General features: G+C 45.0%; 1 protein-coding gene across 1 annotated transcript in view; it reads right to left on the bottom strand.

The window, feature by feature from the left end:
• Nucleotides 1-11,461, bottom strand: part of ZNRF3 (zinc and ring finger 3) — a 73,860-nt gene that overhangs the window by 2,894 nt on the left and 59,505 nt on the right. The window contains exons 3-8 of the mRNA XM_015275473.4: nucleotides 6,958-7,032; nucleotides 5,302-5,433; nucleotides 4,246-4,356; nucleotides 3,376-3,543; nucleotides 2,490-2,592; nucleotides 309-2,054 (exon numbers count right to left, since the gene is read on the bottom strand). Coding sequence (XP_015130959.4) covers nucleotides 309-2,054; nucleotides 2,490-2,592; nucleotides 3,376-3,543; nucleotides 4,246-4,356; nucleotides 5,302-5,433; nucleotides 6,958-7,032 — 2,335 coding nt within the window. The remainder of the gene's footprint in view (nucleotides 1-308; nucleotides 2,055-2,489; nucleotides 2,593-3,375; nucleotides 3,544-4,245; nucleotides 4,357-5,301; nucleotides 5,434-6,957; nucleotides 7,033-11,461) is intronic.

Here is an 11,461-nt window from a genome sequence, read left to right as displayed (position 1 = left end):
AAAGAATGCTGCATCTTGACTACTGTGTCCAGTTTGGGTCCCACCAGTACAGGAAGCACTGTGGTTGACTGGAGCAAGTTCAGCACAGACTGGCACAATGTCCCTGGCTTTGGGGACCTGTTATTAGCAGCCCCCACAAAGTATGAGAACGAAAGCTCTTAACTATTATCTTCTATCCCTCTAGCTAAGGCCAAATGAGCACAAGTAACAAGAGAATAACACTGTCACATACCTGGGAAACTGAGATCTTGCATTTCGTATGCTACAACTAAAAGGTAGGGAGTAACCAAAAGAAGCAAACTGATTACCTGTGACTTGTGTGGTCGCTGTCAACTTCTGGGAGTGCGGAGTGGAACTAGGAAAGAGCATTCTGGTTTCCTCTTCCTGAGAGCAGTTTTGACGTAGGAAAGATGTTGCCTCATAGCACACCTCCCTCTCGTCCTGTACCTCTCCTATACCTTGGCAGTGCAGGTAAGTATCTAGCTCAGATGTTCCATCCCAGGAACTACAGCCACCTGTGTGGGTCCCTTGGCACTCTGTAGGTAGAATTAGCTCACAGTCTCTGTCTTCAGGAATGATGGGAATGCGTTGACCCAGATCATGTACACCCTTATAACAGCTTGGCAAGGTGTCATCAGGAAGCGTGTACTGCACATTCACTGCATAGTCTTCTGTATAGCAGCCACCACCTCCACTGCCACTGTTGCTACTACAGGCTACCTGCTTCTCTTCATAGAAGCAGCATGGCAACCCTTCGTATTTTACCCTATCTGTCCTATGCAAGTGGTCTGATTTAATACTGTACAAGCCCTGGGTGCTCCCTGACTGTGGTTCTATCCCTGGGCCACATGCCCCCCACAGCGGAGAGCTGAGGAAGAGTGCACTACAGTCAGCTGTCCCATTTCTAGGCTCCAGGGCAGAGTGCTGGAGTTCAAAGCAGCACGCGCACGCTTGCTCCATAAGCGGCCCCGTTATCTCTGGATTCTTCCAGTTCATTTTAACATCCAAGGCAGCACCAGGAGTGGCCTCAGGTCCTCCCTCTGAGGTAGTGCCATTTGGATCCCTGTGCTCTAGTGAGGAATTACTGCTATAGTTCATATCCATGCTGCAATTAGACAGTTGGTCCCCTGAGGAAGAAGCTGGCACAGGCCGGCAGTCAGCACTCACCAGACTGTGACCGTGAGCTGGAAGCTCATCCTGATGGGGGTCCTCCAAGAGAACAATTGCACCCTTGTTTGTACCACCAGCCTCACCCACTCGGCAAGGGCTTTTACTGCGGTAGATGTATGGGTCATAGTCACTGCTCAAAGAGCTGCGGAAGGTGGAGCAACTCCCATAAACACCTTGGTTGCTGACCTCGGTGCAGTCAACCATGGAATCGCTAGAGGAGCAGTGGCACTGACCAGAACTGCTGCTGCTGCTGTCACTCCCAGGGCAGTCAGCTAAATACCCACTGCACACTGAACGATGACCATGGTAGCAGCTAAAGCTGGAGGTACTGCCACTCTCCAAGCGAGATGAGGGCACTACGTGTACCACAGGAGGGAAAAGCACACTGCTACCAGGCTGAAAGGCACGGGAAGGACCCTTTGAGGAAATGCCAGTTGAAGGCTGTCCATCTTGCTCAGGGTAACTAAGGCCTTGGAAGTAGTAGTGCTGATACATGGTCTCATACTGGGAAAAGCAAGCTGCTTTAGAAAAGTTTCGTCCTCCAAACTTGGGTCGTCGGAAGTTGTGAGCTGGAGAATAAGCCCTGTGTTCCAGGCTACAGTGGTGCGTGTTTAAAGCGTGGTCTAAATGAATAGGCTGATAACTTCGGATATAGGCTGCAGATTGGGCTTGGTAGAGGCTCTGTTCACCATGTCGCTCAACTGTAAGTACTGTGATGGGATTTCCATGAGGGTCCATGCTTGTCCGTGTAGGATATGCTGTTATCTGGTTTGCTCTGTGCACTCGGCCTGGGTAATGGACAGGCAGAATCACCCTCTGCTGCCGGCTGCGTGCTGAGTTGATGGATTCCAGGCAGACTGGGCCTGTGTTTCCCTTCTTCTGTTCTGAAGGAGAGAAATAAGAGTGAAGAAGTAGGAGTATGGTTGTGCAGGTTAAGAGAGAAGCTGGCAGTCACTACTGTTGTTTTTGCTTTGCACATTACATAAACCAGTATTAATGGAAGACTTTTACAAAATTACAAATAAAAATTCTTATTAAATAATTCTATTAAATTTATTTGCCCTCAGTTGTGTTCAAAGGCTGACCAATGCTGCTCTCTGCTGAGCACTGTGCCCAGAACAAGGGAAAAACAGGAATGTGGCTTGTTATTCCAGGGTATGCAGTCATTTTTAAGCAACTGAATTTCTAGGGTTGCATTACAATAAAACTATGGGCTTCACAGAGATTTATATACTTCTTATTTCTGTTTCACACTGTGAAGCCTGAAGGCCAAAACACACAGCACAGCTGAGCATCCCCACCTCATTTGCAGGACTTACCAATGATGTTATGGCGGCAGTGAGGGCAGGTGTGATGCTGCAGTAACCAAGGATCCACACACTTCTTGTGAAATCGGTGAGTGCAGGGAATGACACGCAGCTCCTAAAGGGACACGAAAAGTACTGATGCCTAATGAGTAAATCCTCACACCTTATTCCTAGCTTTTTTTTTCCAGCATAGCTCAATTCCTGCTCTAGAAGCAGTGAGGAAGAAAACACCACATTCAACCAAAAGCACAGTGGTTAGGGATAAACCCTCTGAAAAAGTGGCCTACAGTCATGTTAGAACTTCATTGCAAGCAGCTAGCATTCTTAAGGGTGCTTTTTATGGTGCGTCCTGTGCCTTAACACCTTGAGGGAACCCATACTAAAGTATTAAAGTTATCTCCAACACATGAAATGTACTTAAATAAAAATCAATGGAGTCCATTTAACGTCTTCATTTTTTTTATGTGGAAGTTTAAAGCTTTGATTATTAATTGACTCTGTCTTAAGGGGTCGATTTTCTTCTTCAATCCTTTCATTGCTTCCTCTGAGTAGATCAACACAGAGATGGTAACCAGGAGGCCAAAACTGAACTGAAGGTTCCTGAACCTTGTGGAGCTCCCTCCCTTTTCTGGTCTCCCATCGGTGCAGCCTAAGGGAAGGATCAACCTGCAAAGTGAGACCCCCTCAGCTCTCACTCTGCAGTGTGGTGAAAAGCTCTTGAGCTTTGTGTTGGCAACTGCAGAATGCAGTTGAGGCTGAGCTGGCTGCTCAATGCAATATGTCCAGCAAGTGGCACAACCTCAATACACGATGCATCCAACAGCTAGCTCTATGTCACAGGGCTAAAAGAAATCAGCTACATTCTCAGCCTATGTTGAAGAAACTTTCTATCCTTTACCTCCCCATCAATGTACTTCTCCAAGCAGATAGCACAGTCAGAGGTAGAGCTGCTACTGAGTGTATCCAGAGCACCGCAGCTACCTTCCCGGTGTCCCTTGCTTTTGGACTTGAACTTCCTGGTCTCCATTTTTTCCAGTGCTTGCACTGCAAGCCTGTTCATGGAATTCTAGAACATAAGAAGAAGAAAAAAAGGCAACGCTGCTGCATAAGGGACTGTAGAGCAGTAGCAGAGAAAACACCACCATACCAAATTAATGTACCTCATCAAATCACAGCAGGCTCAAACTAATGCACAATGCTTTGCATTCCTTATGCATGTATACCCATGTAGTGAGCAGTAAAAAATACAAACTGCAGGGTCCATTAGCTTCTATTTGCTTTTTCTTTCATGCCTGATAGGAAAAAATACCTCATCTAGAATGATCCCATTTCAGTATTTTTTATTTCACAACCTTTTCCAATTAAGAATCAAAGGATATTATTTGACTGAAAGAGAGTTGTTATTTCTTTTAAGTCATTATATTTTCTCCACAATACATCATCAAAAGTTTGGTCTTCTTTTGGAGCACAACCATGCCACTGATACTCAGCCTCTGAACAAACAGAAATACTCTTCCTTCCCAAAGGCTAAATGGTTTTCTCAATACTCAATGTCTGATTTTAACTGAAGAGACATCAAAGGTCAACGTAGATCTCCTTTAAAGACATTGTCACATCCTTTCAAAAGTCTGCATCTATGGATAAAAACCTTTCCCCAAAGATGGCTGCCCTAAGGCAGCATACTGTATACCTAAATGCTGCAAGTTCTAGGACAAAGTAAAAGAAACTAACTTTCAGCATTCAATAAATATACCATTACTGCCCTTACCTGACTGCGTCGTTGCTTCAGTTTGATCTTGACAAGAAGAATGAGGCAAACAAGAGACACAACCACAAAGAAGGCCAGGAAAATTCCCATATCAAAGTACTCGGTGGGTTGCTTAAAAATTAGAACAACATTATTATTTTCTTTTTATTACTATCTTTCATTATTATGATTATTATCTTTCTATCAGAGTCAAATCTACTGTTCCTTTCTCTTTCTACTTTCTCAGTGGGCACTGTCACACATACACACAGAAAGTGCTAAGTCAATGCACTCTGCTCATTAACAAGGATTCTATGGGACAAACCTGAGGTACCCGTATTACTGCAAGGGAATGAAATACAGAGTGCCAACCATGAGATGTCAGATTCACAGCAGCTCTGGATTAATTCTACACAAAATCAGATTTTTTTTTTTAACTGAATGATACTAGTGCAGATTTTCATGGGTTATTGGTTTTCTTGCATGTCTAAACAAGCAAAAATGAGTATTTACGTCTTCAGGAAATGGTGCACTTCTCCCTTTTCTTATCAGAAGTATTCCTTAAAAATACAACAAAACTGAAGTGGTAACCGGGCCATTGGGACCTCTAATTTTGTTCTTCTCATGTAATGAGTCTTAAAAAAGCCTCTAGAATAACATCTTATACTAAAATTACAAGTACTGGATATAAAATACCTAACTCATGTTTACAATACCGCCCAAGAAATTAATTAACACAGGGAAGGCTGTCTTACAAATCCGAACTGCTAGGTGCATGCAGGAACTGAAGTATGTGACTAAGAAAAGGGAAAGCCTCTATTATGTAAAATTGTTTGCCACTTATAAACTTTAAAGAATACATAAGGAAGACGTCAGGTCCCACACTGTGGATGCTACCCTTAAATCAAACGTAGCTACTTGTCCACACTAAAGTTCCTCAGTTTATTTAGGGGAACAGAATTTCTCATCTGTTAATTCTTATGGGGAGCATCAAAAAATCTTTGCACTCTGCAGTTAGCAAGCACTGCTCCAAGTAACAGCACTGCAGTGTTTAGATAAAGTTTCTTGAAGTCTCACCCGTGGGGGGCGATGCTGAATCCTTGCTCGTGCCACCTTCTGCTTGTTAACTATGTTCATTAGCTTGACAGCATCAGCACCCTTCACATACACCACTGGTCTCTTCAGAGGGTCTTCTAAGCCCTGGTTCAGCTAGAACAACAACAACAAACCTGCTCAGAAGGCACATTTCAGCACAGGTACTTCTCCTCTTCTGGAGAATGGAAAGAAGAGTAAATGAACACGAAAGCGCAACCAATTCAAGCACCAATTGTTCTTCTCTACCACAAACCTAAGTGTTCTCTTAGGTCCTTTGGCTGAGAATCAAAATGCATGACACACAAGTGTCCAGAACTGCATGTGAAGGCAGTCAATCAAGTACCTCTGATGGTTGGTGTATGAAAGTAGGTCTTGTCATTCATCTTCTGGTTGTGAGCATTTGCATAAGCTGCTGCTCTGTCCTGTAATAGAGCCTACACTGCCAGCTGCTGCACTGACCTCTTTCCATTTTATTTGTTCATGCAAATACTCAATAATCAACTAATTTTCCAATTACTGCACCCAGTTAATTAACAACAGTCAAGGAAGGAGGGCTGTTGGTGGATGGAAGACACAAAGAGGCAGCAACTCAGCTTCGCGTGTTCAGAGATGGATGGATGGCTGAGAGTAATTGGAAGTTGCAATACAGAGAAAAGACTGGAAACAAGATAGATAACATCCTTGTGAGATAATCTTTGAAAAAACACTGAGAATGTTTGCAAAATTAAGCCTGTAGCCTTGATGCACACGCAGACCACAGCTCCCAAAGCACCTACTGCGGAGTCCACATTCTGTAGTCCAACAGATGCTCATTTCATAATTAAAGCCAGCTTTTTAAATGTAAGCACAGATAGTCTCTCTTTCCCCAGGAAATACAGGCTGCACTTGAAGATATTCTGCTTCACTTGTTTCTGCTGCGGCTCTCTTAAGACAAGAAGAAAACTAAACCAAATGTAGACTATTTTCATGCTTGTTAAGCTTATTTTCTCTGCTCAGTTAACTCAAAATTGCCTGGCAGGATCTTGTCAAAGCTTCTCACAGAAATATTACCTCACCCATCTAAAAGGAGAAGATGGAACTTACACAGTGATCCCTGGGGGGGAAAAAGAAAAGAAAGAAAAATTCTGCTGGTCCAAATAATATTCAGGCCAAAATTCAACAGCTGTGAATAAGAAAAAACAGTTATACTTTTTTTTTTGGTAGGAATTTGTTTGAACAAAGTTTGAAGCCCATTTTGCAATCTCAGAAATAACAGCTGCCCAACAATGCTGTTGATCAGAAGCTGGGCACGGCCAAACCCCCTGTATAGTGCTGGGCAGAAACCCCATTGTCTCAAGGCCGCCAATGTTTGCCTCGATCCTTTCTCAAAAATGAAGTACCAGCATTGGATTCAGGATTCCAGCAAAGGCTAGAAGAAAAATCTAACTCCCCACACTCCTCTCCTTCTATCATTCTCAGCATCTCCATTGCCTCTTGCCTGCCAGAAGGCAAGCAGGAAAACCACAGCACCACATTAGTCAGAATCCGCATGTCTCAAGGTTGCTGTGCTCAAAGGCCTGCCTGCCCTGCACTGCTGCCTCCGCAGTTCTAAAGGAGTCCAACAGAGGGTGTAATAAAACTAAGCTCCCTCCTCCATACCTGATCAATGGCATCAGGGTTTTCAGAAACATCAAAGATGACCGCTGTGGCTCCGCGCTGCACTGCTCTTTTTGCCTGCAATAAGAAAGAGAGCATCCTCAGACTTATCCCAAAAGAGCACAGTTACCTCCGAAATTACTCCCTTTCTTCATTCCAGGACAGCAAACTTAATTAACATTGTTAGATTCTGTGTAGGTAAAATAAATGACAAAGTCATCACAAAACAGAGGTTACTGAGCCAACATGGAAAGCAGTTAAACTTCACTGCAGCTTCTGTAATCTCTACCTTTTCCCACCAAAACTCCTTCAACAAGCTTTAAAATGAATTCAGACGTGATTCAAACCCTTTAAAGACTTTAAATACAATATATATATATATATATATATATTTTATCTTTCCCCCCTCCATATTACTTGGAAGCACCACCAAAAACAGCCTACCCTGTGATTTGGGATGGAGATGCAAGTTCACTAGAGTAGAAAATAAAGGCAGACCAGGTTCTTTATGATCTGTAAGTGTCCTAGGCCATAACAAGCTCTTGGTGTCAATCTGTGTACAAAGTGCCTGATTTTTTTGGTCCTCAGAGAACGCTGCTCTTTCTGGCCACTGGAGGTCAGAACTGTTGCATATAACGTTTCAGCATCTGAGCTGATTAAACGTGAAGCTTTTAATCTAATAGCATCCAAAAGCTGGAGTTACCAACAGGGCAAAAAACAAAACAAAATTAGAACATATTAAAATTCTCTGGGATAGATAAAAGAGCACTTCAACCATCTAGATTAAGACAGCGTTATCTGTTTCTGTCACTGTGCCTCTATATTTCACTCAAGCGATGCTCAATGTCTCCAAAGAGCAATCACTGCCAGAAGCTTCTCAAATCTGCTTCTACCTTCGCTGTATGCAGACTGTAAACCATTATTTCTCCATTATTTCCTCCACCATCACAAGACTAAACAAGAGGGAGCCGGCTCTGCAGAGAGACTGGCAAAACCTGAACTTGAGATATAAAGGAAGCATCCAAAAGTTGTGGATTATGAAACATCACACAGTGCCTTAACAAAGAATGAGGGGACCTTAAAGATGACCCCCTGCCATGGGCTGGGTGCCCCCCACCAGCTCAGGCTGCCCAGAGCCCCATCCAACCTGGTCTTCAGTACCCCCCAAGGATGGGGCACCTACAGCTCTGTGCAGCAGTGCGGGTCTCATCACCTTCTGAGTACAGAATTTCTTCCTAACATTCAACCTCATCCTTCCCTCTTTTAGTTTGAAGCCATTCCCCCATGTTCTATAACTATCAGACCCTATAAAGTCTTTATTTACTAAGACGACTGCTGGCCAGAACAAAACTGTGGATTTGAACATCTTCGGGTAGTTTTCTTTGTTCTATTCTTCTATTTCATTTTTATTTTAAAACTAACAAAGCCCATCAGACAGCACACGAGGGAAACCAACACCCAGATGGAGTCTCTTTCTCAGAGCAGCAGGTATTTGTCCTCTTTGAAGTCAGCACACCTGGCTAATCACTAGTAGCTCTTGGGGAGAAAAAGTTAAAAGGAATTTAGTACACATTCTCCACTGAAGAGATGTGGCCCTGAGGTGAAAACTCATCCCTGCTTCCCTAAGAGGCGTCTTTTACAACCATGCAGCATATGCAGAACTGTTTGGGGGGTATTTAGGCTGTTCTTTCAGAACGGTCAGCCAACAAGCGAGGCACTTTGATCTCTGAAAATATTCCTAAAAAAGGATTTGGAGGTTGGTTCAGAAAAATCCTTCATTTGCAAACACACCAAATGGGCAGTTTACAGCACAGCAATTCGTTAAGTTCCCATGAACGAGATGCAATCTGTATTTTATACTCTATATTGCAAAATCGGATGTGAAAGGACAAGGGGGAATAGCTTCAAAAAAGGCAGGGGAGATTGGGGTTATAGCTGTTAGGAAGAGGTTTTTTACTCAGAGGGAGTGAGGTGCTGGAACAGGCTGCCCAAAGTAGTTGTGGGTGTCCCATCCCTGGAGATAGCCAAGGCCATGGATGGGCGCTGGGCAGCCTGAGCTGGGGGGCAGGGAGCACCCAGCCCCATGGGGATGGAACTGGGTGATCCTTATGGTCCTCTCCATCCTCAGCCATCCTATGTTAGAAATTAAAAGTACCAACTGGGTTCAAATTTTGGGCTGGAGACGATAACATTCTTTCCCATGTCTCATTAAGCAGTATAAGACAAGTGGAAAGAGTCCCAAGTAATACCTCTTGAAACATTTTCAATAAGGCTACTCAGCAGTAGTATTGAACCTATCAGGAGGATTTTCCTTATCATTCTACCTAAGTTTTTGTCCCTCCCAACCCTTATATACAGCAAGCTTTATTTAATCCCACTAACACTTGAGTGTCAAGCCGATACACTGAAAATTAATAATGATACGTCATAGGATTATTTTGATTTTTTTGGTACCATGGAAGATTGAAATCGGAATTGTTTGCGTTGGAAGGGATCTTTAAAGGCCATCTGGTCCCTCTCCCCCGCAGTGAAAAGGGATACCCACAGCTCCATCAGGTGCTCAGAGCCCTGTCCCCTCATCTTGGGCATCTCCCACATGGATGAGTGAAGGGGCATCCACCACATCTCTGGGCAACCTGTGCCAAGTGGTTCAGAAGGTAGGAGATAGGACAGCAATGACATTCCCACTGTAAGTGAAGAACAGCTTCACGACCACCTAAGGAAAGCGAGCATCCATGTCTGTGGGTCCTAAAGAGATGCATCCCAGAGTCCTGAGGTTACAGGCTGACACAGGCACCAAGTCATTCCCAATGATATCTGAAAGGTCATGGCAGTCAGGTGAAGCCCTGGTGACTGGAAAAAAGGCCACGTCACACTCATTTTTAAGAAGGATAGAAAGGACAACCCGGGGACCTACCAACCCATCAGCCTCACCTCTGTGCTGGGAAAGACCACAGGGCAGATCTTCCTGGAAGCTACGCTAAGGCATGTGGAGAAGAGAGAGGTGAGAGGGGACAACCAGCACGGCTTCACCAAGGCAGGTCTCTGCAATGAGACCAGTGCCACAGTGCACAGACCTCAGGGGGCTCCCACCCCTCACACATGCCCCCCTTCAGCCCATCCCAGGAAGCAGCACACAGCGGTGCCCGCTCCGGCGCTCTGTGGCTCCAGCTCCGCCGCTTGGCGGCAGCCCGGCCTGACCTTCCAGGTTTCTCTGGCAAGAGATCAGAGAGCAGCCACAAACACACCACACAGCCTGCCGCTCCCCCTTCCTCCTCCTCCTCCTCTCCTAAAACTCGTTTTTAAAACCACAGCGCTCTGTTGAGAAGCAAACGAGTGTGAGCAGGCTGAGGCCTGAGCGCAGCCGCTTCTCTCATCTGCCGTCCTCCTTCCCATAGGTTGGAAGGGGCAAACTGGGGGCCCACCGTGCACCCGCAGCCCCAAAAACCTCAGGGCTGGGCTGCAGGGCCACCCTGCCTTCCTCTGTCCCCAAGCCCGTGAGGTAATTAAAGCTGAAACGTCTTTAAAAATACCCTATCTGCTCCCCAACCATCAGGACAGCTCAAAACAATGCAGCCAATACAAGTCCCAATTAAAATGATCCCGGTCTATAACAGGCACGTGACTTTTTCATATTAGGCTATTCAAACCTTTAAAGGCTGCTCCCTAAAATACATTTTTTTCTGAGCAAAGTAGCCAAAACCCAAATCAAAAAGACAGGCACCAGTTGGGAGAGAGGGAGGAATAGAAGTTGTATTGCTGTCTGCTTCACCTTCACAACACCAAGGTCAAACATGCATTTCCTCAGTTCTATTCCCATGCAATTAGCAGAAAGCAGTAAAGATGCCAGGCACAGAACTGTCTGAGACAATTGCTCTTCAGTGGTTTAAAAGAAATGACACTACTGCATCACAGTGTTCTTCCCCTTTTGCAAGGAGCAATACAAGAAAAAAAACCAACCATTAACAAGACAATGGCACCTTCAGTAACTTAAATAGTTACTCTTTGTTCATAATGATAGTCACCTTCCAGTTCTTCTTCACATTCAGAGGTCAAAAGCCTATGCTATAGAACAGTGGGCTCTGACCTGTTTGCTTGAGGAGGCCACCACATAGAAGCATCACCATCTTAACCTTCACTCTGTCTAAAGAGTGCCCCCACATCCTTCTGGTGAGGCACTGCACAGGGTGCCCAGAGAGGTGGGGGTGCCCCATCCCTGCAGACAGCCACGGTCAGGGGATGGGGCTGTGAGCACTGCTGGAGCTGTGGGTGTCCCTGTGCACTGCAGGCAGTGCGAACAGATGGCCTTTGGGGTCCCTTCCAACTCCAACCATTCTATGAGTCTGTGATCCTGACTGATGCTACAGGGAAGCTTTTGTATCTTCTGTGCACATCGGCAGCTACGCACAGTTGCACATGGGCAACTGGGTGTCCTTGCTTAAGCAGGGGGTGGACCAGATGGCATCCAGTGGTTGCTTCAACCCCACTCATTCCGTAAGTAGCTCTC

The sequence above is a fragment of the Gallus gallus genome, chromosome 15 (genome assembly GCF_016699485.2).
Source record: "Gallus gallus isolate bGalGal1 chromosome 15, bGalGal1.mat.broiler.GRCg7b, whole genome shotgun sequence".
Taxonomy (NCBI): domain Eukaryota; kingdom Metazoa; phylum Chordata; class Aves; order Galliformes; family Phasianidae; genus Gallus; species Gallus gallus.
Note: the sequence above shows the minus strand (reverse complement) of the source record. Positions and strands in the feature narration are given on the sequence as shown.